General features: G+C 45.0%; 1 protein-coding gene across 1 annotated transcript; it reads left to right on the top strand.

The window, feature by feature from the left end:
- The first annotated feature begins 1,533 nt into the window (after positions 1–1,533).
- On the top strand, positions 1,534–26,750 carry LOC141546677 (venom factor-like). The gene is made up of 42 exons (XM_074274646.1): positions 1,534–1,546; positions 2,752–2,827; positions 3,227–3,434; positions 4,304–4,466; positions 4,704–4,774; positions 4,897–4,985; positions 5,189–5,271; positions 5,456–5,543; positions 5,800–5,902; positions 5,993–6,110; positions 6,376–6,491; positions 6,788–6,928; positions 7,074–7,286; positions 7,439–7,639; positions 8,061–8,222; positions 8,311–8,440; positions 8,904–8,990; positions 9,210–9,407; positions 9,484–9,607; positions 9,935–10,020; positions 10,174–10,313; positions 11,617–11,823; positions 12,630–12,681; positions 14,085–14,171; positions 14,311–14,514; positions 15,982–16,057; positions 16,697–16,865; positions 17,802–17,897; positions 18,232–18,385; positions 19,010–19,179; positions 19,257–19,415; positions 19,566–19,625; positions 20,100–20,184; positions 20,423–20,465; positions 20,781–20,868; positions 21,657–21,743; positions 22,706–22,811; positions 23,386–23,475; positions 24,345–24,431; positions 24,613–24,696; positions 25,963–26,098; positions 26,371–26,750. Exons 1-42 carry the CDS (start codon positions 1,534–1,536, stop codon positions 26,501–26,503), a joined length of 4,983 nt encoding a protein of 1,660 aa, XP_074130747.1. The 3' UTR covers positions 26,504–26,750.

The following is a 26,750-nucleotide window of genomic DNA, read 5'->3' as shown; positions in this document are numbered from 1 at the left end:
CATTTACAATAAAGCTTTGACCCTTGACTTGGAGATGGTTTAACCCTGTGAATTCATTCCCACCTTCATGATGTGTGTACCTCATCATAACTTTTTGGACTTCATCATTTTTGGTTTGGGGGTTTTCTTGGCAAAGATACTAGAGAAGTTATCTATTTCCTTCTCATTTTTTTTCAGATGCAGAACTGAGCTAAACAGGATTAAGTGACTTGCCCAGGGTCTCAAGCTAGTAAGTATCTGAGGTTGGATTTGAACTCATGAAGATGAGTCTTCTAGATTCCAAGCCCAGAACTCTATCCACTACACCACTTAGAAAGCATTTAATAAATGGGTTGGATTATAATATCTTTAAAGTTCCTTCTGATTCTAAATCCTGATTTCTTCAGGTGGCATATGCCCCCTGCTAGAGGACCCTGACCATATCTAGGTCTCCCTCAGAGTTAAGAAGTATACACTGTCCACACTCCATCACAGTCTATACCTATCTCCCTACCCTAGCATCTATTTGCCCTTCTACAGATACCACTTGTCTAGTTCTTCCTTAATAGGCTCTTGGAGAGAGACAAGGAGAAAGGGATTTGGCTGAAGCCAGTGAGATGTGTGAGTTGTTCATCTGGCTGGTGAGAAGTGTGAAAGCTATAGCTCAGAAAAGGAGACAAGGCCTTGAGGATGAGGGCATTGGGTTCTCTCAGGAGTGTGTCGGGGCTGTGCAGGTAGATATTGCTACTGGGGAAGGATATTAGAAAAGTGTTTCCCTGCCAAAAAGGTGATGGACCCAAGTCAGGAATGAGATGTATGTTTTCAGGCATTTATTTTCATATGTTTTTCAGAGACATATGTTTTCAGACATAGCCCATGTGGCAATTTGTTTAGCTTAACTACTCATTCTTGTTACAAGGATTTTTTCTTTTTTCTAATGGAAGACAGAGTTGTCAGCTATGGGGCAGCTAAGTGGTGCAGTAGATACAATGCCAAGCCTGGAGTCAGGAAGGCTTCTCTTCCTGAGTTCAAATCTGGCCTCATATACTTATTAGCTGTGTAATCCTGGGCAAATCACTTAATGCTGTTCCTCATCTGTAAAATGGGCTAGAGAAAGACATGGCAAAGTACTCCAATATTTTTGTCAAGAGAACTCTAAAAAGGGATCATAAAGAGTTGGACAGGACAGAAATGAATGAAAAACATCAATGACAATTAACAGGGAAAAGGATGTTGATAAAAATAGACACTTGTCAAAAAAGAACAGAAAGGGGAAAATAGGCATTTTGAAGGTTTTTTTCAAATGCAAAATAGAACAGAAGGAAACGAAGACAAGTAGGACAGTTTTTGAAAGTTAACTTTGGATTTATTATATATTTAAAAGGAAAAGCAAGTGGTATGGGAACTCACAGTTCTATGCACAAACCCCTTTCTCTTCTTTATATATGGAAATGCACATTTTATTTGGTGTTTAGTTTTAGAATTTTAAAAAATAATTTTTAAAAAACAAAAGAAAGACCATAGGTTTCAAAGATAGGAAGAGATGTGGTGATGATGGAAGCTTTAGGTAGGGTGGCTAAAAATTAAAATAGAAATTGGTCTCCCAGGGTCTAAGAAGATGGAGTTGAGGGACCTCTAACACTCTCATTGTATGGATGGAGAAACTGAGGTATAGGAAGGATAAGGATGCAGGATCACACAGTTAATATCTGAGAACAGACAGTCAAGTCTTCTTGACTAAAGCTAAGCTTCTCTTTACTTGTTCTATTTAATTTCACATGGTTTTATAAAATACAGGAATCAGCAAGAAGACAGAGAGGACTATAATTTTCCAGGATCAAGAGAGCTCAGAGAAAGAGGCAGAAGACAAAGAGAGCAGAATAATAATAATAAAGAGGGAGGGAGAGAAAGACGTTCCTGTATGACTGTAGGAAAGGTGCTTTTGCCTAGGTCTGCGAAGTGGGACTGAAAGGACTATAAAATCTTCATATAGAAGCACTCCCAGAAAATCTGTAGGGTTTTTTTGTTTGTTTGTTTGTTTTTGGTTTTTTGTGTTTTTTTTTTCATGGGGTATAGGGTAATTACTGAATGATAGCCAGGAAGTATTTGATTTTGCTTCTCATCTCTTCCTGTTTCTCCCTGTGTAACTACAGGCAAATGAATTTCATCTCTTAGAGCCTTCAGGAGGTTGGATCATATGTTCTTTGAGGCCCCTTATATTACTTTAATTCTTACAGTCCTCTATCTGTATTATCTAATGTAAGAGATCTTCCCTTTGGGCCTCAATTTTCCCTACCTATAAAGTGAAGCAGTTCATTAAATAATGTCTAAGGGTAATTCTAACTCTTCGTCTCATGGTTCCAGGAAGTTTCTGTTACTTTACACAGGACAGAAAAGGGACAGTGAGTGGCTAACAGTTGCCTGAGCTGGACATTGTACATTGGCCTTTGAGTCTTGGCCACTAGAAAGGCCCTTCCCCTTCAATGGGATAGGGGAAATTCTTCTTAGGGGGAAGGGAGCCATAATCTAGCCCTTTCCAGACCCAAGAAAATCATCTTGGGAGCTAGAATCAGCTGATAGGGGAGGACCTGGGAACAGGGCTGCTACTGGGGCTGGGACTGAAGGAAGCAGCCCACTATCCCATGAGATTTATGGGAAGCCTTCTCAGTTCAGTTGGTAATTAACTTGGTCTAAAGGTAAAGCCAAAACAAATAACCAGAGAGCAGCTGCCCCAGATATATCAGCCCACTTCTTCCACCGTTACCTTGCTAGTCTCTGCCATGGAGATCCTGGGTCTGTCACAACTGCTTCTCCTTCTGGGTCTCCCTTTTGCCCATGGAGAGCCTCTGTGAGTAGGGGAGGGGATGGGATGTATCTCCCTCTGGCCCCATCTGTCTCTTTTTCTATCAAATATCTCCTTCAGAGTATTTCTCTTCTCGTGATCGATTCCTTCTACATGTTGGTGTATTCCCATCATTGTGTTTCTTTCCCTCTATATACCTCCCAGTTAAGAACCTTCTAGCTCTGAGATCCTATGATTTCTATTTAGGTTTTCTTAGAGGGTTTTCTTCTGTAGGTCTAGCTCCTGGAAGGGTTCTCCTTGGCATTTTTTAGCATAATCCCTGGTGTTTTTCCCTCTGCATAAGTCCATGTGATATTCTTGGCCTTTTCCACTCTGTGTCCCCTGGACAGCCTTTTGCCCCGGGCTCCCCTCAGCTTGTTGCCCGTTGTGTATCTCCTGGTACAGGTACATCCTAGTGGCCCCTCGAGTTCTATGGGTGGGGAGCCCAGAAAACATTATGCTTCAGGTGCATCCGGACCCTGAGCAGCCTCTGGTCGAGACTCTTGAAGTGTTTCTCAACATTTGGGACTTTCCCCTAGAGAGGAAGTTGCTGTATAACCTATCACTCTCACTCAACCTAGAAAACAACTATATGGCCTTGGCTCCTGTGACGGTACGTGGTGTAGTGTGGCATGCCGCGTTGTGAAGCTGGGTTTGGTAGAGACCCCATGACAGATCCTCCAATGCCCCTTCACTTCGAGGCAGCTCTGGAATACCTGGTCTCGGGATGAAAGTTGGTTTGGTCAGACCCTAAAAGGAATTTCCTAAAAGTGAGGTTTGAATCATGGACTCTCGTCCATGGTTCTTGGAAGCTTTAAAGTCCAGAGGCAAGGGACTGGACTATATGACTTCTGACTTTCCAAGACTGGCCAGGAAGGAGATGTCAGGCAGAAGAGTTGGAACTTTATTTGAAAGACAACAGGGAAATTTTTTAGCAGAGGATTGCCATGACTACCTTCATGCATAAGAAGCACGGATATGTATGTAGCTATTAATAAAAATATAAAATACTCAATTTTAATAAGGAATGCATAAATCAAAGAGACTGAAGTCTGAAAGAAAAATTAGACATTTCCTCATACAGTTGCCCTCTGCAAATATGCTACATATGGACCCAATCAGAGCTAGAATCTGAAGGGACCACAAAGGAATCTTAAAGAAAGGTCATCTTCTATCCCCTTCATTTAAGAAAATCCAATTAACATTTGTTTTTACATCACTTACATTTTCTAATGTGTGGGGGTGACAAAATGGGAGAAGCAGAAACATTTGTGAGTGATGTTAGCAGAATGAGAAGAGCAGGACTTGGTAACTGATTGGATCTTAGAGTTGAGAGAAAGAAAGGGAAGAAGCAAAAGATAAGCCTGAAGTTAAGAACATAGGATATTGGATAAATGGAAGTGCCCCAGACAGAACCAAGGAAGTCAGTGGGAAGAGCAGGTTTGAAGGAAAGGTACTGAGTTGGAGGCGTGTTTTTCCCAGATCCCTGAAAGAGTAGTCTTTCCTCCACGTCCGGGGAAGCAGTACGTGGTCCTCAAAGCCTCCTCCAAGAACTTCTCTCTGATGAAAACCATCCTGGTTGCTCCACATGCTGGCTACATCTTCATCCAGACGGATAAGACCATCTATACCCCTGAGCAATTGAGTGGGTCCCAATGCCTGAGAGGGAAAGAGGAGGGAAGGCTGACTCATAGCTTCTGGCATTTCTCTCTCCATCATCCAAAATCTCTGGGCTCCAGACTGCTTAAGGGCTGGGGCTCTCAATTCATGCCCAGAACCTTCAGGCTCTGGTTTTCTTCACTGTCTAGGATTTCTTGGCTCTGATTTCTAGGGTCAAGATATCTGGGCTCTGGACAACAATATATCTTTGTTTCTCTCCCAGTTCGATACAGGGTGTTCACAGTGAACCATGGATTAGATCCAGTGTTGAGGCCATTCACCATCAACATAAAGGTTGGGTTTTGAGAACTGGGTCCTAAGCAACTCAACAGAGCTAGGGAGACCCTGGGAAATGTGTCCTAGGAGTGGGGGATGGGCTTCAGTATCTCCTGACTCTCCTCTTCCCCCCCCCCCAGAATCCTCAAGGCATCTCTGTCATCAACCAGAACCTAGGGGAGGAGAGTGGTTTCTTTGTGGGTTCCTTCCATCTCCCTGAATTGGTCAGGTATCCCCTTCTCTGCTCCCTACCCCAAAATCTCCTCCCTCTGACACCTCTCCTTTTCCCCTTCCTCTTGCTTCTCTTCCTCCTTCCCTTCCTCTCCCTTCTCCCATCTACACCAGGCTTTCCCAAAGCGGGACCAGAGGGAGGGAAGTCTGGAGGAGGGGGTTGACTTACCATTGGTTCTAAACTGTGACTTCCTGCTTCAGTTTTGGAACATGGACTATTGAGGCCCGTTATCAGAGTGGGCCCCAGAATCCATACAGCGTGTCCTTCGACGTGAAAGAATATGGTAAGCAACCTTGGGTCATACTACCAACGTTGAACAAGTGGTCTAGGATTCTGGAGTTCTAGCTGTTGGATTTGGAGAACTGGGATTCTGGGTTTCTGGCCTGGGGCTCTGGACTCCAGGCTCCAGGTTCTCTTCTCCTTTCAAGCCTACCTCTTCATCAACTCCAAACTTTCTCCTTGCTTAGTGCTCCCATCCTTTGAGGTCCAGTTGTTTCCCAATAAGACCTTCTTCTACCTTAATGACATGACTTTGGGGATTGATATCAAGGCCAGGTGAGCGCTGCCATCCCTCATGTGCAGAGGCAGAGAAATGCCTCACATGGATTAAGGAAGTATGAAGGGTCAGAAAGGGAGATAGAGAGGCACTTGGGTCTGGAACCCGCCTCTTCTGTAAAGAAAACTGGGGGAAATCTCATGTATTTGGCTTCTGAAGCATTTGGGAAAAGTGAGAACTAGGGTCTTGGGTAGCTCTGTGAGGTTGTGTGAAGGTACTTCAGAACCAGCAAGGCAATTTTCTCTGGGTCTCTAGATATGTTTTCAACAAGCCTGTCGATGGACATGCCGTGGCCATTTTTGGGATAAAACTGGACTCTAGTTGGATCACCATCCAGGACTCACTGCAGAGAGTAAAGGTCAGCATTGTTCCCCTCTAATCCCCACCATCTTCTGAGGCTCCCCGTTCCCTTCTCAGTTTTTCTTCTCTTTTTTCCTGAGATTTTCAGATTTCTGAAGGCCAGGGACATGCTTCCCTCAGCAAGGACACCCTGACCACACAGTTCCAGGATCTCAACGATCTCCTGGGGGTTTCAATTTTTGTCAATGTTACTGTATTCTCTAATGGTGGGTGACCCTCTTACTTTCTCCACTATTGCACCTCTTCTTGTTGTTATAAACTGGGTTGGAAGAAGAAAAGGGAGGAAGGGAATGAGGAGGGGACTTCTTTGGGCACAACAAATAATTCATTTTTTTTTAGAATCTCATTTTTCTCATCTGTAAAATGGGTCAAAAGGCTTAAAATCCTCTCCACAAGTTGAGGGGGGGACAGATCAGAAGTTACCAAGTCTTCTGAGGCCTGCTCTCCTCAAAGGCTTCTTTATTTACACAGCAGGTGAAATGGTCCAGGCTGAGCACTCAGGGGTGAAGATAGTCCAGAGTCCCTATAATATCAGATTCACCAGAACACCTCATTATTTCAAGCCTGGAATGCCCTTCCACTTTGGGGTGAGAAGTCACCAAAGGTTCAGATGTGACCACCCTTTCTTACCTTCCTCCCCACCTCCCAAGACAGAGGCTCCTTCCCCAAGAACAAAGACACTCCCCCACATTCCAGACCCTTCCCCCATTCCTAGGATAGAAACCCGTCTTTTCTAGGATACTCATTTCCTCCCAGAACAGACTGTCCACCAGCACAAAGACATGAAATTCTCCCACCTCCTAGACAGAAATGACCCCAGATACTACCTGATATTAGGACTGAATAACAGTATATGTCCTTCCCCCACCAACCCTATTCCCAGGTCTCAGTCACCCATCCTGATGGGTCTCCAGCATCTGAAGTTCCTGTGCAATGTGAAGGCAACAGGGTCCAAACTTCAGCTGAAGGGTTTGGTTCCTTGACCCTTAACACTGCAACCAATTTGGAGAGACTGTCCATTCGAGTAAGGACACAAACCCAGTCCCCTGGGGTTAATGAAAGATGGAGTGGAAAGAATAAGGAAACCCGGAAGGAACATAGAACCTGGGAAAGGGCTGCTGCTGGAAGGGGTGACTTCATTCCCAGATCTAATCCCCACCTCTCCCTAGGTGGAAACAAAGCATGAGCTTCTTCAGCCCCAGGAACAGGCCTCTGCAGAGCTGATAATCCAGGCCTATAAGACTCAGGAAAACTCTGGAAACTTCCTACACATTGAGGTCAACACTCTGGAAACTGAGGTTGGAAAAAGCCTTCAATTAAGCCTCAATACAAGACACAAGAATCAGGACATCAAAGAGAGAATCACACACTTCACCATCTTGGTGAGGAGAGGGGGTCCCAAGCACTCTGGGGCGTGCTCAGGGATGAGGAGGGGGACCTTAGAGAGGGATGCGGTACCTGACTTTCAGGTCCGCCAGCCCTTCCAGAGTTGTTCATCATTGTGCTTCCCCTTCCTTTTCTCCTCTTTGCTAAGTTACTGAGCAAAGGGCAGATCACACATGTCCAGATCGAGCCCAGGAGAGCAGGGGGCATTGTAACATCTTCCATGATCCCTGTGAGCCCAGAACTATTGCCATCCTTCCGTATCCTGGCCTATTACATCCTCCCAGGCTCCAGTCCGGAGCTCGTGGCCGACTCCATCTGGATCGATGTGAAGGACACATGCATGGGCACTGTGAGCCCATGACCACCTTTCCCTCTTCCACACTTGTCCCCCACTGTCCCTGTCTCCAGTGCCTTCTCTGTTCTTCCTGGGATTCTAATGTAGGGTCCAAGCCATAAAACCCACGAGGGCAGAGATAGAAAAGATCAATCTGGATTGGAGTGATAAAAAAAGGCTTCTGGGAGGAGATGAGACTGAAGATAGTGGGATCAGAGGGGCAGAGAGCAGTGAGATAGATTACAGCAGTTAGGAGTCTTTAAGAGCAAGTTCTCAGGGGGAGCACTGGGTGCTGGTAAGGAAACTGGGCTGAGAAAACTGGGGAGAAGAAGTAAGAACAGCTAAATCCCACACAGACCCAGGGAAGAAGCTGGGGGACCCCATTCCCCCACCTTTCTGTGCCTCAACTTCCCCTTACCTACCCATGCCCATTCAGCTTCAGGTAGGCCTGAAGGACTCAACTGATGATGGGGTATATGAACCCAGTGGCTCGGTGAACCTACTGCTGACTGGTGACCCTCATGCCCTGGTGGGTCTGGTTGCCGTGGACAAAGCCGTCTATGCCCTAAACAGCAAGCACAAGATTTCCCAGAAGAAGGTGAGGCCATCCAAGGAAGTCCAGATCCAATTGCTACTGAGCTTAGTTTGGGACAACCCGGCTTATGTTCTTCCTTGATGGTCCACAGATTTGGGATGTGGTGGAGACTCGAGACATTGGCTGCACTGCAGGAAGTGGGAGAGACAACCTGGGGGTTTTTACGGACGCTGGTCTGGACCTCACAACCAGTGCTGGGATAAACACAGTGGCTAGTGAAGGTGGGAGAGAGAGACCTCGGGATGCCAAGGGGAGAGGGCCTGCCAGGGAGTCAAGTGATATAGTATAAAGAACACTAGATATAGAAAAATAGAATCTGGATTCAAATCTTGAATCTGCCATGGTCAACTTGGAAAAGTCCCTTTCTCCAGTCTGAGGCTCAGTTTCCCCAGCTATAAAATACAATGATGCTAGGTAGTGGCTAAAATTTTTCTGATTCAAGGTGATCAGGAAGGTAGCTATGAAGGAGACTATATGGAGGGAGTTAGGAGAAAGAGCTGGAAAGGGAGTTTCACCGCTAACGGGGTCTTTGGCCATAATGGGGGTAGGAACATAGCTTAGGGGCAAAGGAAAAATCTAGCTACCCATCCCCAGCCAGTGAGCGGCACTCATTCTTGGGGATAGGAAGTGCAATTTGAAATGACCAGATGTCCTGATGCACCACTCATCTTCCTCACCTTCTAGACTGGCAATGCCCCCAGAGTTCCTCCTCCTCCTCCTCCTCACGCAAAAGCAGGTCCCTGAAGATTCTGGAAAAAAAAAGACAAAAAGGTTAGTATCATATTTTTGTGGTGGCTGCTCCTTAAATCCATGAACCCCAAATCTTGGTATCCCAAGTACTAAACCTCTCATTTCCAAACCTGAACCCCTAAACTTTGAAGAACTATTTGAGAAAGAGTGAAGGCAAAGACTGGTGAACAGAAAAGAAGAGCTTCTGTGTTCTTGGTCCATGTGAGCTCAGGACCTTCCCTCAATTCCCTCCTCATGCAGTGAATGAATTCAGGGTCCAGCTGGAGCGACGCTGCTGTGAGGCTGGCTTTCGGGAGGGGCCTATCGGACTCTCATGCGAGGACCGGGTGCCCTGGGTACGCCACGGCCCTGCTTGCAAGGCCGCCTTTCTACAGTGCTGTCACCATGGGACGAGGCTGGATCAGGAGGCCCAGGCGGAGAGGCTGCTGCTGGGGACTGGTAAGGTTGGGGACAAGGAGGAGGAGGAAGGAGAGGGTGAGCCAGGGGGCAGGCACCCCACACACGTGTCCCGCAGCTGAAGAAGATGAGGACCTAGACTTGTGGTTCCTGGAAGATGACTTGCCAGTACGCACAGTCTTCCCTGAGACTTGGCTCTGGAGAAAGGTCAATTTGCCAAAGGACCCTGCCCGGGGTTCGAGGTAAGACTGAGGCTCCCTAGGATTCCTTCCACCAGTGTCTTAGGACCAAAACCAGAGAGAGTGTGTGACCTCAGCAATAACAACTATTAATACAAAACGGTGACTGGGCCTGAGCAAAAAAAAAAAAAAAAAAAAGCAATGATACAACTGAAATACAAGGGTAAAGCTATGGGGTTTGGTTGTAGGAGAGCAACTGTAACTCCACAATAGGGATTGTGCCAGACTTTAACCCCAAGACAGTAACAACAGTCCTTGAACAGTTGACTGGCTTAATGCAGTGGCGACTGGTTAAAATCGAAATGTCCCCACCCCCACCTCACCCTCTAGATTTGCATCTATGATCATCCCTGTGACCCTGCCTGATTCCATCACCACTTGGCAAATCATGGCTGTGAGCCTCCGGAAGGGCAAAGGTGAGTCTTCCCTGCCCCACATCCTAAGGCCCAGTGATTGTCAGCCCCAGGTTATGGCCCAGCACGTAAGCAGTGCAAGACCTACTTGTTCCAACAGTCCCAAATCTCCCTTTGCATCAACTTCTACCCTTCCTCTGTCTTTCCTTGTGTCAGGTGTTTGCATCTCAGAGCCCCTAGAGCTGGTGGTCAGGAAGCCTTTCTTTGTGGACCTGAAGCTGCCCTTCTCTGTGGTCAGGAATGAGCAGGTCCAAATCCAAGCCGTGCTGCATAGCTACCTGAAAAGAACTGCCCGGGTGAGGAGTCAGTGGGAGCTTTGAGCCATAAGGGAATCCTGAGTGAGACAGGAGAAAGTTCTAAATGGACCGCGAGGGGTACATATGTGAGGGACATGAGTGAGCTCTGTGGGATCCATGAGCAGTGAACAGGCCATGAGTCGGCTGGGACATCGTCAGGAGCTCTCTTTACAATGAGCCTGCATTCTCACGCACTGACCATCAATCAGCCAGACATTTCTAGATCAACCCCATGGGATGTGCTTGGCCTGGTCCCCAAAGTACAGGGGAATGCTGAGAAAGCACCCAGTTCTCTGGGTTCATGGGAGACAATTAACAACCAGAATAGTAGAAAACTAGGTCACATCATGGATTTCCATTTCTCTCTATCAATAAAGTCGTAGCTAAGTGTCTCATTGGGTAGAGCGCTAGGTTTAGAATCTGGAAGATCTGATTTCAAAAGAAAAACTACAAACTCCTCTCTGTATCATTTAAGTTTCTTGATGATCTGGCCCCAACCTACCTTTCTGGACTTATTTCACATTACTCCCTTCCATGGACTCTGGTACAGCCAAACTGTCCTTGTTATTCCTCACACATGATAGATACCCCAACCATCTCCTTTACCCAGGATGTCCTCCAAGTCTGGAAGCCACAGCTTCCCCTCCTCTGCCTCTTACAATCTCCCCTGCTTCCCCTCCTCTGCCTCTTACAATCTCCCCTGCTTCCCCTCCTCTGCCTCTTACAATCTCCACTGCTTCCCCTCCTCTGCCTCTTACAATCTCTAATTTCTTTCAAGGGTTAATTCAAATGCCATCTCCTACACAAATCATTTCCTGATCCTCCTGGCTGACAGTGCCTCCCTTTCCAATCCCTTCGTATTTACTTTACTGATATTTTGTATATATTTATATGTGTAACTGTTGTCTCTTTTTTAAAAGAATGTAAGCTCCTTGAGGTTAGAAACTGTTTCATTTCCATCCTTGTAACCCCAGTTCCCAATAGTCCCTGGCATGTGGCAGGCGCCTAATAAATGCTTGTTGATGAATTGATTGATCTGTAAAAATGAGTAGTTTGAAAGTCTAGATGTGCCTTCCATTGCTAAAATTCTATGAATCTAGGACCTGTTTGCTATGTTGCTTTTACATGGGCTGTCCCTCTCTCTCTTTCTAGTCCCTATTAGGCTGAGATGTGAGGAAAAGTTCCAGATTCTCCCTCATTCTCCTGTTGAGGAAATGAAATTATTAGGTGGCTCCCCATGAACAGCTATCAGGGTCCCCTTGGTTGTGATGATAGTCTCTGTCCTTATTCCTTTCCAACCCAGGTTCGTGTAGAATTTCCCTTCAAGAAGGCACTGTGTAGTAAGTCCAGCAAGATCCAGTCCTTCTTCCAGAGAGTCTCCGTGCCTCCTGCCTCCTCCAAGGTGGTATACTTCGTTGTGCTTCCTGTAGAGCAGGGCAAAGTTGATGTGGAAGTCAAAGTGGAGGGATTTGGTGTCTGGGACCAAGTGAAGAAAACACTCTTTGTTAAGGTAACTAAATCTCTTAAGGTTGAGACCAGATAGGAAGATGGGGCATTAGGGAAAGACAAGAGATATTTATTGTAGTGTGGCTGCTGGCCCTGCATATCACCGTAGATGTTGTCTTAAGTATCCCAAAGTCCTTTCTTGCTTGGGTCACTTTGATAATCTTCATGGGGAGGTTTTACAGCTGATCTTTGGCCCTCGTAAGATTTATACCCTCAGAATAACTCCTATTTCCCCACTTCCCAACTTGGAAGGAATCTTGTTTTCCGATAGGAGGAAACATGACATAGTCAAGAGAGTACTGGATAAGAGTACTGGAACTGAGTTCAAATTGTACCTTGAAACTTACTAGCTGGTTGTGTGACTCTGGGAGCGTCATTTAATATTTCTTAGCCTCAGTTCCCTTATCTATAATATGAAGATTATCATAGCACCTCCCTGTCAGGATTGCTATAAGGATCAAATACAATAACATACATACATACATATATATATATATACATATATATATATATGTAAAGCATGTTGCAAGAGCAATGTAAATATTATTATTATTAACATTATGATCAGGAAAATGAGACCAAGAGGAAGTAAATGACTTGCTTGAGATCACACAAGTAGTAAATGGTAGTACTAGGGATTCAAATTCAGTTCATCCAACTCTATATCCAACAAATAATCACTATACCATGCCAGGTCCCTTTACCTTTTTGGTCTTAACCTCGCCCAACTCTAAAATGGGTAGAGGGATTGGACTACATGATCATGATCTCTAAGTTCCCTCTTTCATTTTGAAATTCTTTTGACTACAGGCAGAAGGACAAATAGAGAGACTCTCTTATAGCCTGCTGTTGGACCCCAAAGGTTTGTGAGAACACTGGTCTCAGAGGGATAGGGAAGCACAGGGCACAGGCGTGGGGGTGTTCCTGGAGCTCTGAAAGCCACCAAGTTGGAGCACTGGGGAGGAAACCAGAAGCCTTGCTCCTGAAATAATCTAGCCAGTCCATGAGGCTAAGTTCCACCAGCTCCAATTGCCTCTGTCGCAGTTCAGTCTTTTTTTAAATAATAATAGCTTATCAAACTGTGCATACCTTTTGATCCAGTAGTGTTACTACTGGGCTTATATCCCAAAGAGATTTTAAAGAAGGAAAAGGGATCCACATGTGCCAAAATGTTTGTGGCAGCCCTCTTTGTAGTGGCTGGAAAATGGAAACTGAGTGGATGCCCATCAATTGGAGAATGGCTGAATAAGTTGTGGTGTATGAATGTTATGGAATATTATTGTTCTGTAAGAAATGACCAGCAGGATGATTTCAGAAAGGCCTGGAGAGACCTACATGAATTGATGCTGAGTGAAATGAGCAGGACAAGGAAATCATTATATACTTCAACAACAATACTGTATGATGATCAGTTCTGATGGACATTACTCTCTTCAACAATGAGATGAACCAAATCAGTTCCAATTGTGCAGTAATGAATAGAACCAGCTACACATAGCGAAAGAACTCTGGGAAATGAGTGTGAACCACTAATAGAATTCCCAATCCCTCTATTTTTGTCCGCCTGCATTTTTAATTTTTTTAAATTTCCTTCACAGGTTAATTGTACATTATTTCAAAGTCCGATTCTTCTTGTGCAGCAAAATAACTGTATGGATATGTATACATATATTGTATATATACTCTAACATATTTAACATATATTGGTCTATGCCATCTGGGGGAGGGGGAAGGAGGGGAAAATTGGAACAAAAGGTTTGCAATTGTCAATGCTGAAAAATTACCCATGCATATATACTGTAAATAAAAAGCTATAACAAAAAAAATAGCTTTTTATTTTTCAAATATATGCAATACATAAAAAAATCATTTTCAACATTCATCCTTGCAAAATCTTGTGCTCCAAATTTTTTCTCTCCTTTTCCACTTCTCATCTCCCCTAGATAGCAAGTAATCCAATATAGGTTACACATGTGCAATTCATCTAAACATATTTCCACATATACCATACTGTGCAAAAAAAATTAGATCAAAAGGATAAAAAATGATTTTAAAAAAAAGCAAACAACAACAAAAAGGTGAAAATTCTATGCTGTGATTCACATTCAATCTCCATAGATTTCTCTCTGGATGCAGATGGCTCTTTCCATCCAAGTCCATTGGAATTGGCAGGTTAATCTTTTTGCATACCTTGACTTCATTCTCCAGGAACATCTTGAAGGGTTCCTGGAACTAGGAAACTATGGGAAATTCATTTTTACCTAGGTCTTACCCAGCAGGAAAGTGTGAAGAGAAGCGTCTTTGAAAACATGGTGCCTGGCACAAATGCAGAAGTGTTTGTCAGTGTACAAGGTAATGAGAGCAAGTTCATCCCCATGGAAATGAGACTGCTGGGCTGCAGGGGGGGCCTATCCTTTCCTTAGCCCATGGAGGATAAAACGTACATGGGCTGCTCTCAGAATGATGGCCTCTCATCTCTCTTTCTTTCCAGGAGATATTCTTGGTGAGCCCATCCTTGGAGCCCTGAAACCATCGGAATTGCACAAGCTGCTAAAAGTGCCAACAGGCTGCCCTGAGCAGACCCTGAGCTCTTTGGCCCCTCTGGTCATTCTGACCCAATACTTGGATGCCACGGGGCAATGGGGTCAAGTTGGAGTGGAGCGAAGAAATGAGGTGATAGACAACATTGTTTCTGGTAAGTGTCTGTGTGAAGTGGAGGAGACTGTTAGCTCTTCCCAACGTGGGTATGTGTTTCCCCTGGCCATTCCCATTCTAACCCACAAATATCAGCTCCAAAGTGCCCAAGTTATATCAGAATTTCTGCCTTGGAAGAGTATTCCCAGGGCATGGCATTTCCTCACTTACATACTGATGGTCCTCCTCCCTCTGCACCCAGACACTGACCATTTCCCCAGGTTAAAATTGAACATTCACACACAGCCACTTGTGCTCACACACACGCACACACACGCACACACACACATACACACACAGAGTTATCATCTGACTGAATTTTTTTGTCAGTTGACAAGGATTAAAATGCTCAAGTCATGCTCTCAAGGAGCCTATATTCATTTCTTTAAGTAGTATTTTACTTTTCCCCCAATTACATATAAAGATATTTTTGTAAGATTTTGAGTTCCAAATTTTCTCTCTTCTTCTTCCTCTCCCCCAAGATAGCAAACAATCTAATATAGGTTTTACATGTGCAATCCTATTAAACATATTTCCATATTAATCATGTTGTTAAAAAAAACAACAACAGAACAAAAGGGAAAAATCACCCCCAAAATTGAAAACAGTTTGCTTTGATCTGCATTCAAATTCTACACTCCCGGATTGGGATAACATTTTCCATCATGGGTCTTTGGGGATTATCCTGGATCATCAAACTTCTAAGAAGAGTTAAATCAATCCTTGCTGATCATTATATAATGGTACTATTACTTGAACAATGTTCTCCTGCTTCTGGGAGTTTATGTTTTAATGAAGAAGGCAGCATACACAAAATTGTATGTACAAGATATATCCAGCAAAAAAGGAATACTGACTCCCAATCACAAATTACATATCAATGTCTATTCTTCCCAATTTACAGCCAGACAGAGCAGCTAAATGGTGCAATGGACAGAGCACAGGTCCTGGAGTCAGGAGGACCTGACTCATATGTGGCCCCAGACACTTACTTACCATTTCCTAGCTGTGTGACCCTGGGCAAGTCACTTAACCCCAATTACCCCTCAAAAAGAAACCAGAATAATCAATTGACACTCAGACAATGAAACTCTTCCAGATGTACCTTGTAATATGCCTTTTGTCAGGTGTGACACCCTACTCCTGCTAGGATGGAACATGCCCCAAATTACACAACACAATGAGAAGTTACATTCAGACACTGACCCCTTCCCCACGTTTCCTTTGGGTGTGGTGAACATCTGAGATTCACTTAAACACTGATACTGTCCTAAGTTACAGTCAGTCTCTGACACCTTCCTCCACATTCTATCAGGCTGCAGGTATTGAAGCTCCATCCCCGGCCACAGTGTTCAGTTACATTCAGAGATGCTGAGTCTCCCAGTTCCGTTGCACTTGGACACTGATACCCCTGGGGTTTCACTGGGGTTCAGTACCTGAGGCTGACCCTCTGCCATCTTCCCAACAGGTTATGTTCGGATGCTGACTCACCGGAATTCAGAGGGTACCTATCACATCCACCAGGAAAGCCCTGGGAGCACATGGTGAGGAAGCTGCTGTCACTGCCCCAGGCCAAGGTTCTCCCCCATCATTTCACACACAACCCATTCTTGAAATACTGCAATATCCTTATCTTACCCTGCTGGGTCCTAGAATTGCCCCCAGTGCTGAATCAAGGCCATCTAACCATATCTGGGTGCTTGGTCAGGGAACCAGAAAAGCATATTTTTCTGGGGGCAGGGCAGGAATCCCCTTTTCTCATCCCCAAAGTGTAAAAACTTGGTGTATTATAGGTGAGATCAACACTAGAAGATCCAGGAGTAATATATCCACTTGTGTCTGTGGATGCTGCTGCCCCACAACTAGCATAAGAGACCAAGTCTGGGAAAAAGTAGATACGGGTTCCACTGCCAAATTTGTTGGGTTAACTCATTGTATGAAGCCTCAGTTTGCCCATCTGTAAAATGAGGACAATAATATCTTTCCTGGAAAGTTCAAAGTGGGATGGAATATGACAATTAGAAATATTAATTAATATACTGCTGGAGCTCATTCACCTTGGGGGGTGGGGGGAAGAGAAGTAGACCCTAACCTCAGAGGAAAGCTAAAGGGACAAAACTCCTGTCCCATATTTCCTGTGTACTCTATGGCCATCTAGCATCTGTGTCTTCTCTATTCTGCAGGCTCACCAGCTATGTATTCAGAGTTTTTGCTATGGCCTTCAAGTCAATGACCAAGAATAAAATAGACCTAGATATTCTGTGCAGCAGTGCCAAATGGCTCATTACCCAGAGACAAGAAGAGGATGGGAGCTTCCAGGAAAAAGCCCCAGTGATTGTAAAGTCCATGCAGGTAAGCACTCTGGCTCCTTTTCACAAAGGAGCAAGAGAGTAGTTAAAAGAGGATACAGAAATGACAGCTTCTCTAGCCCATTAAGGCATCCTCCTTTCCTCTTAAACTTAGCCAGGCCCCCTTCCCCAGAGTCTTGAAAGTCAGTTTTGGACACTGTTACCGTTCAATTCAATTCAATCCAATGCAATAAATATTTATTAAGGGCCTGCTATGTGCCACTGTGCCAAGATACAAAAGAATCCCTGCCCTCGAGGAGCTTATAGTCCAATGGGAGGAATCAATATATGAGAAAATACAAATCAAGTTATACACAGGAAAATAGGGCAAGCCCTAAGCAACGCTGGGGTCAGGGAAGAGATGGGGAGCCCTCTCCTGTGGGCTGGAAGAGGTCCTTGGGCCCTTGGAGCTCATGGTCATCAGGGATCCCAGGAGATTTGGTGGTGTAGCTGACAGTCCAACTCCCTTATTTCTCATATAATGATACTCAGATGCAGTGACTTGCCCAAGGACCCATGGGCTGAAAGTCAAGGAGCAGAAATTCAAACTCAAATCCTCTCACTTGAAATTTAGCACTCTTAGGACTCAGAAATGGCACAAAGAATGACGCCTGAGAGAAGGCTTAGAGTCTAGCTACCAATTTGCTGTATGATAATGAGCAAGTCCCTTCGCTTCTCTGGCCTCAGTTTCCCCATCTGTAAAATGAAAGCCCTAAACTATTCTGTGACTCTGAATGTGAAACTTAGGAACCCAATGCCATGTCTCCAATCAGACCCTAATCTTCTAAGGGAACATGGTCTGGGTTTTTTCCTTTCTTTCCATTGCCCAATTTGACTTAGGGAGATCACACCAACAATTTGGGAAGCCTTCCTAGAAAAGGAGGGGTCCCAAACTGAGCCCAATGATCTCCAGCTGTTGTGGTTCCTCCCACATCTGCAGGGTGGTTATTGGGGTTCAGAGGCCAAAGTTTCTCTGACAGCTCTGGTGCTGATTGCCCTGATGGAAGGCAAGATTCTGTGTACCTCTGAGGACCTGGTAGGAAGCACTGTCACAGACACAGGGAAACACAGGAGAGTCTGGGGGAGACATAGAAGTCTGGTCTTTTTTGTGCCCTTGGTGGCAGGGTCCTGGCTCTGATGGGAGGTTGGCCCCATTGGGAAGCATCAAGACTGACACACTGGGAGGCACTGGGGCTGGCCCATTGGGAGGTATCAGGGAAGACTGGCCCCATTGGGAAGCACTGGGGCTGGTCCCGAAGGGAGGCATCAGGACCGGCCCCATTGGGAGGCATGGGTCTGGCCCACTGGGAGGTACCAGCGCTGGGAGCAGTGCTGGTTTATCAGGCTCTTCTGACCACTGTGCCTCATAGAACGTGAGTGCCAGTATCCAGAGGGCTGCTACCTTCCTTGAGCAGCAGCTACCAAGTCTGAAAACAGTGTTCAGTGTGGCCATTGCCTCTTATGCCCTGGCCCTTGCGGACAGTCCCCGGGCTGATGACCGTCTGGATGATTTCGCATCACCAGGTGAGTCTGGGCATCTTATAGGATAACGGCTGCATGTTACCCCCTACCTCTATCAAGATAATGTGATGCTCCAAGCTATTATTGAGTTGATCTCTTTGGCCAGCTTCCCTTTTTCCTTCTTATATTTACATATATTTTGAGAATTTCGCCCTAAGAGCTTCTCATGCCTCTTGGGATAATTTCTCCTGCAAAATATTAAGCCAACTGGATTAAACCTATATCCTTTCTCTGAACCCTTTAGAGTCTACTCTACAAATAATCGAGGTACACGTCTTGCTTCCTTTCTTCTGTCCATCACATCAGCCACCTGTCTCCCCCTTCTCTGTCCTCCCCCATGCCAGGCTCTTATTTTTTCTATTCAGCAACAACTTTCTTCCTGTTGGTCGGAATCCAATCTATAGGAGCAGTTTCCTTGGTTACTTCCTCCATCTCTTAAAGGATGACATTCTCACTAAGATTCTGCCCCAGATTACAACTTAACAGGAACAGTAGACAACAGCAGTCAGCTCTCTTGTCCAGATAGTAAGCGTCAGGAACAGGATTCGAATCCCTCGCCCGAGTCTCTGACTCCCTGGTTCTCAAGCTGGCCCAGAGGCTGGGTAACCAGTTAAGCCTCTTTCTTAGATAAGAGTCACTGGCAGGTGAAAAATGACAAGCAATCGCTCTACACGGTGGAGGCCACAGCTTACGCTCTCCTGCAGAAGCTGCAGCTTGGTCGGCATGGAGACACACACGCCATCAGCAAGTGGCTCATTGAGCGACGGGAGCTCGGTGGTGGCTTCCACAGCACCCAGGTGACTAAGGTGGAGGGCCCCATTGGGCGCAGCTGGCAGGGCCACAGGAAACAATTGCGCCTTTCTTTTCTGCACAGACCACAGTGGTGGCCCTCGAGGCCCTGACCAGGTACCGACAGGCCATCCCCGCTGGTGGTAACTCAGACATCCAGGTCCAGATCGCTGTCCCCACGCGGTCATTCACTGTGAAGTGGACCATTGACCAGACTAGTGCCTACCAGCTCCGCTCTCACAAGGTATGGCCCAGCATGAGAGCCAGCTCAGGCTGCCAGGCCCTCCCTGTCCCTGCAACTGGGGGACTAGCGAGGTCTAACCTAAGGGAACTGTGGGCGAGATTGCTTCTAAAGTTTCTCCAAAACTCTGGCATTCTATTATTTTGCCCTCAGTTCTTGGCACAGGATGACCTCATCATCAAAGCTAGTGGTACTGGGAAAGGTACCCTCTCTGTGAGTCTGAATTTTCTTCCCCTGGGCTCCAGGTCAAGATGTTGTATGGGAAGACAAGCTAGGATGTTCTTGCTCCTCAGGAGTCCCCCATCCCTCCTGGCCTGAGTCCCAAGAAATCTGTCTCCTTCATAGACAATTGTCACCTAGCCTCATCCAGGGAAAACCTAAGGAGGGTTTTATTCCCACTCACTTGCATGCCTGAAGCCCTTCTGACTTTCTTTCCCCAGTTATCAGCCTTTCCCTGTCTCCAGGAGCTCCCTTCCCTTGCCAATCAGTGCATGGGTAGGTAGGTGGGGCCGGTCATTTTCATAGGGAAATCTCCACTGCAATCCTAGAAAGAGAAGTAGAAATATTCTTCCCTCCCTACCCTTGCCCTGCCCTGGAGAAAAGACCTATGCAATGGGAAGACTGATTATTGAACTGGATGCCCTGACCCCTCTCATTCTCCCCTCTTTCATTTTCTCCTTGGTCCAGGTCTTGACCATTTACCACAAGCTTCCAGACAGCCAAAAGAGCTCTTGCCACCCTTATCATCTGAACGTAACCCTGCATCCTGATGGTGAGCCCCCTTCACTAACACTTCCGGGGCCTTCCTGAAGGAGGGAGCCATCCCCGTGTCCTTGATAAGCCTGATATTCTCCCCCACCCCATCCCTGAGGGGAGCAGACTGCCAACATTTTCTTGCAGAAAGTATCAACATATCTGAAAGTCTCCCTCACTGGTTCTAAGGGTGAGCACAGAAATACCCCTGGAGTCTCTTCTCCTCCCCAGGCTTTCTTTTATGGGTATTTCCACAGAGAGAAGAGAAGAAGAGACCTATCATTTGAGGATTGAGGCAAGGTACTCCCATTTCTATCTACTTCTGTGAGATACCCTGATTTCCTGTCCCTCAGGACAGGATCTATCCTGTCCCACCATAGTGCTCAAGTCCCTTGGCACTGGAGGCCCTGTAGCTCCGAATCTTATAGACCATGTAAGCTGGTAACTTAACTATTATACCCTGTGATGCCACGTGGCCTGTCTGTGGATGGTCGTTCTACAGTATCAGGTCCTCAGACTCGGCAGGAATCCCTTCGGACATCAAAGCCCCATCCCCCTGGATACCCCCTACCTGCCTGAGCCCCCTGCTTCACTAAGGTAGCACTCTACCTTCAGGTACATGGGGCCCCAAGATGCCACAATGACCATCCTGGAAGTGTCGCTGTTGACTGGTTTCTATCCTGATGAGGGTGACTTAAAGCAGGTGATTCAGAGAAAGGAAAGGCAGGGTCCTTAGTTGTATTTGGAATGATAGCTACAGATGGTGACTAATCAGAAATTGTCCCCATTATTTCTTTACACCCTCCAGAAGGGTTTGTGCCTAAAGTTTTGCTCTCCTGGTATTTCCTAGTAGTTGCCAAAGAGGGAAACAACAAGCCAAGTAGTACATAGTCCCAATTCTACAGAAAAAGAAATCTAAGAGAATGAGTATCATTTGCCCAATGTCACATAGTAGTAACTCAGTGGCACGACCAAACCTGGACCCTGGGGCTCCTGTCTTATCTCTCTTGGACCCATTCCCACTGAACAATAACACTTCCAAAGAGGGCATCTCTGTTCAGATGTAGGGAATTGGGCCTCAAGTTTCCCAAGTCTTACAAGTAAATAGGTACTTCCCCTCAATCTTGATGGGCATTGATGCCATTTCCTTTAGGGCTTAGAACTCCAACATTCCTGAGTCCCTCAAGTCTTTGAGTTCCCAGCATCTAAATCCTTAACACCCTCAATATCTCCTAATCCCAAGTTTCCAATCTCTCAAATTCCTAATGTTTCTGAGGCCCTGAGCTCCTGGTACCCCTAAGTTTCCAGTACTAAGTATCCCTGTCCTGCCAAATCACCCATGGTTTCCAAATCATCAACATTCTAAACTTCTGATGTGCTCCAAATCCCCGTCTCTTATTTGTGATATCCAAGAGGTCTGTCATGTTAGTACCCAATGTTCCTGAATCCTAGATATTACAAGTCTTGGATGTCCCCATCCCTCTATTTCAGCTCACAAGCAACATTGAGATGTATGCTTTCCAGTATGAGACCAAGACCAGCTCTAGTAACAGCTCTGTCATTCTCTATCTGGAAAAGGTGAGACCAGACCTGTCCAGGTCACCTGGGAAATCAGCCCCAGACATAGGGATGTACTTCCAGGCATTCTGACAGCACATTAAGGAACTGACCTTCAAAATACAATAATCTTTGGACCACACTCATTAAGATATTCAGGAGCTGCCCCAACATATGACTCCAATATATGACTCATTAGCACACACAGGAAACAAATACTCAGTTACCCAATTTTCTCAGACTTATGTCCGTTAATACATAGCTTCCTCTGGTTCATGACCATTAAAAGGTAAAATCAGTCAAGCAGCATTTATTAAATGTATTCTTGGCACAATATTAAGTCAAAAGTGCTGGGGACAGGAGGATAAACAACAGTCGCTGCTTTCAAGGAGCTCACAATATAATGAGGGGAGATAATATATAAAAAACAAACACACCTATGTACAAACAAGATATATAAGTAATAAATTAGGAGTAATCTCAGAGGGAAGACACTCAAGAACAGACACCCCAAATGTCCCTCTTCTCTAGCTTCCCCATTGGTGTATGGGGAGCTGACACATGCAACTACCTCTGACCCATACCCTGGAGCACCCAGTGAGTTGCCACACAGATATACATCTTTCTGTAACCTGTGCCCACTGACATATTAGAATATGTGAGAGCAATGGTTATTTCTTTAGCTAGAGCATCAGGCGGCCTTTTGGTCCTAGACACAGATTTATGGAGTCCACCCCTTCCCAGGTAGGTCTTCTTCCCCAAATGCTTCATGATTAACATCTCTGGGTCTACCGATCCCTTACCATAAATAATTTCAGTGTTCAATTTCCCTGATTAGCATCTCTATAGTCAGTGTACCTCAAAGTAGTATCCTTGCAATCAGAGTTCTTCACGGTCATTATGTCCCATGGTCAGCACTTCCCATGGGGGAACGTGTGCCATAGTCAGTCCCTGGACAGCACCCTGTCTGCCCTCTCTCTCAGCTCTCCAACCAAATGAACACTGTGCTTAGTTTCCGCATTCACCGACTACTTAATACAGAACTCTTGCAAGCTGCTCCTGTCACCATCATCAACTACTATGAGCCTGGTGAGTAGGGATCAAAGTGAATGGAATTGATGGCTGAGACTTCAAGAATAGGGGAAAAGGAGATGAGCCAGATCTAGAAGGCTGTAAAAGTATCCAGAGGAGAGCTAAGAAGGAAACATCTGGAAGGGGCAGAGTCAAAGGAAGCATAGCATATCCCCTGATCCTTCAGATAGTATTTAAGTAGGACCTGAGAATTCTAGGAGCTCAGGACGGAGCTACAGTCTCTATCCCTGAGGCATGAGGAGCAGGAATGTCACAGGCTACAGAATGGAGATCAAGGAATCACTCAAAGGCAAAGCCCCTTTGGAATGAGAAGGCTAGGAATGCACACTGGAAAGGGGGAGAAACTGAAGGACTTAGATATTTTCCGGACACCAGAAGCTGGTGCAGGAAACTCAGGGGGTTTGGATTATGGTGCAAAGCACCACAAATGATCTGTTCCATCATTCTGCCTGCTATCACTCAAATCAATTCAAGCCAGTAGAGGTCTTTGATACTAGGAAGGCTGCAGGACCCTGCAGGTTCCTTGATTTTAAGCCCCTTGTTTCTTGTCTAATCCATGGGGGAATGTCAGAGGAGAGATGCAGGGTCTTCTACAATGTGCCGGGAGATGCTGTGCTTATGAGAAGGATCTGCCATAAAGATGTGTGCCGGTGTGCTGAAGGTGAGCTGGGGCTCTGGCCCATCTGGGGCATGGGGCATGGAGAAGAGCTGGATAGGCAGGAAGAGCTGTTTCTACTCTGGTCAATCTAAGATGCCCTACTTCCATAGGGGCCTCTTGAGATAAAAGAATTAACTTTAGGGGAAATTTTTTTTTAAAAAGTTAAAAAGAGCATAAGAATTAACTTTGGGAAATGCTCTCTCTTAGGCACAATTTATTGCAGGGATACATGGAATCAGAGACAGGCCAACTTTGCAATCTTTAAAGGGCTCTATAAACCATAATGCTGGGAAGGAATCTGGGAGACATTAATTTGGAGGCACAGTAGTTAGATGATTGAACATGCAGCCAGAAAGATCTGAGTTCAAATCTCAAGCCTCAGACACTTGGTAGCTTCCCTCCCCTTCCCTTCATTTTCTTCCCTTTCTTTCCCTTTTTTTAATCTCCCTTTCCCTTTTCTTTCCCTTCCCTTCCCTTCCATTCCATTCCCTCCCCTTTCCCCTTTTCTGTCTGTCTCAGACTCCTCATCTATAAAATTCAAACAATAATAACACCTATTTACCATTATTCCTTTAAGAATAAAATGAGGGCATTTTAAAGTGTTTTTCAAATTTTAAAATGCTATGTTTTAAAAAGCTATTATTACTGAAGAAGTCAGGGAAGACAGAGAATGACAAAGTTGGAGGGGTTTCAATGTTCATTTTTTTATGGACAAGGGGACTAAAGAATTGTTGGGGCAAAGGAGTGAAAGAGTCTGGAAGCTTTTGATTGAAGCTGACATTACTCTATCCATCCATCTGCCCAATTCTCTGTCCTTCCACCTATCTGTCTGCTTTTCTTTCTTTGGGCTCCATTCTCTCTAATAAATCCAGAAAAGTGTCCATCTCTAACCAGTAGCTACAATAATATCAACCAGAAGGAACTCCAGATCACAGCTTGTCAGCCAAGTGTTGATTTTGGTGAGTGCCAAAGTCCCTCCCATAGCTTACAGTGGGGCCCAAGGTTCTTATGTCCTCAGAGATGGACACCTTTGATAAATAAGGCTCAACTGAATCCATGAACCCACGTGGGATAAGGGTGGGAGAGAGCTGGGAGTGGGTTCCTACACATCGGAGCTAAATGACCTCATTTTCCAATCAGTTTATAAGACCCACTTGACAGAACTGGAGCAGATTGACACCTATGTCTACTACACTATGAAAATCCTGGAAGTCATCAAAAGTGGTGAGTGCACTGTATCCAGTTGCACAGGTCTAGGGAGGGCAGAGGAAAAACTGTTCAGAGGGAAACAGGCTGGGCTAACTGCACCTTCAGAAACAATGATGAAATTCGTCCAGTAGGAAGGGGAACTGTTTATCTGCAACAGGCAGATGAATCACATCCATGACACTTTTATTTCACCCACATCCAAAGTGCCATTAACCCCTCTTCATTTTAGAATCATGGAATGTATAGCTGGAGGGACTTTACAGATTACCTCACCCCATCCCTTAATTTTGCTCAGTGAACAAATATTAAGCACCTTCTACGTGCCAAGTACTGTACTAAATGTTGGGGAGATTAAAAAAAAAAAAAAAAAAAAAAAAGGAAATAAGCATTCCCTACTATCATGGAATTCCAAATCTCATGGAGGGGAGAGACACACAAACAACCATTTCCAAACAAGCTATAAACAGGTTAAATTGAGGGTGATTGTAGAGGAAAAGCATTAAGAGTAAGAAGGACTAGACAAGACTTCTTGCAGAAGGGGAGTCCTTAGTTAAGACTTGAAGGAAGGGGCAGCTATTGGTACAGTGGATAGAGCACCAGCCCTGAAATCAGGAGGGCCTGGGTTCAAATCTGGTCTCAGCTTCCTAGCTGTGTGACCCTGGGCAAGTCACTTAACCTCAATTGCCTCAGGGAAAAAAAAGAAGACTTGAAGGAAATCAGGAATACTAAAGGGTAGAGAAGTAGAGGAAGAGAGTTCCAGGCATGGGGAACAGCTAGTGCAAAGCTCAAATTTAGAAGATGGGATGTCTTGGGAAAGGAACAACCAAGAGGCAGACTGGAGCAGATTCTATGGACAGGAGCAAGGTATAAGAAAACCAAAATGATGTGAAAGAGCCAGATTAGGAAGAACTTTAAAAGCTAAGTAAAAGATTCTCAATTTTATTCTTCAAACACTAGAGGGCCACTGAAGTTTATTGAAGTTTGCAGTCAAAGAAAAAAGAGTCATAAAGTTTGGCGTCGTCTCAGTGATGTTAAGTAAAAGATCAAGCTTTTCTTCCTCCAAAATCTGATGCTTTTCCCTCTTCCTCCTCCCAGACTTGATTGCCTGTATGGTATTGAGGGGTTGTAGATTCTCTTTCCTCAGCCTCTGTTCCTCCAGTTGCAAGCTCCCTTCTCAGAAGAAGGTTCATCCACTTCTTCAGCTCTTAACCTGACTAATTCTGACATTCTTAAACTTCCTTACAGAAGCTAAGAAACCTTCCTCATTTCTCTACCCTACAGGTACAGACTTAGGAGTTCTCAACAAAAACAAAAAATTTATCTCCCACATAATGTGCTTCCATGCCCTCGGGCTGAAAGTCAATGAGACATATTTAATCATGGGCCAGTCATCTGATCTGTGGAAGACGAGAGATAGGTAAGCTGCAGGGGTGGTCTTGCTTGTTAGGTGCAGAGTTTGGAGAATCCCCCAGCCCATGGCAAGGACCTTGTCCTACCTCTAACCTCTCTATGTGGGACTTAGGATGTGAGACAGAGCTGGCATTAAAACAGGTTTTAGACCTCAAGTCTCAACCTCCAAGTCTATCTAGACACAAGCAAGACTTCAGTTCTGCAATGCACGAGTCTCTCCCATTGGACAAGATGAAGAAACTTAATCTCTTCTTTTCCTCATTCTTCTTGTTTTAACAGCTACAGCTATGCTTTAAGCACAGATACCTTCATCCTCAAGTGGCCAGAAATATCTGATGTCGATTTTTTGGAATTTCAAAATGAACTGGAAAAATTTTCAGAATTTCTAAGTAATCATGGCTGTGAAAATTAGCTGGTCAGCATCCAGCTGTGCCCTCAGAGGAGTGATAATAAGGAATATGAATGCCTCCTATCACTCAGCAGAGAGCTGGTAGAGGCACAGAATGTGACATACAATTTCAGACATAGCTATTGTATTAATTTGTTTTTCTTGATCTCATTTTTTTATATTTGTTCTATTTGGGAACAGGGACTCGTTGGAAAATGATGATATTTTAAAAAAAGAAAAAACATCAATAAAAATTTGAGGATTTAAAAAA

The sequence above is a fragment of the Sminthopsis crassicaudata genome, chromosome 1 (assembly GCF_048593235.1).
Source record: "Sminthopsis crassicaudata isolate SCR6 chromosome 1, ASM4859323v1, whole genome shotgun sequence".
Lineage (NCBI taxonomy): Eukaryota > Metazoa > Chordata > Mammalia > Dasyuromorphia > Dasyuridae > Sminthopsis > Sminthopsis crassicaudata.
Note: the sequence above shows the minus strand (reverse complement) of the source record. Positions and strands in the feature narration are given on the sequence as shown.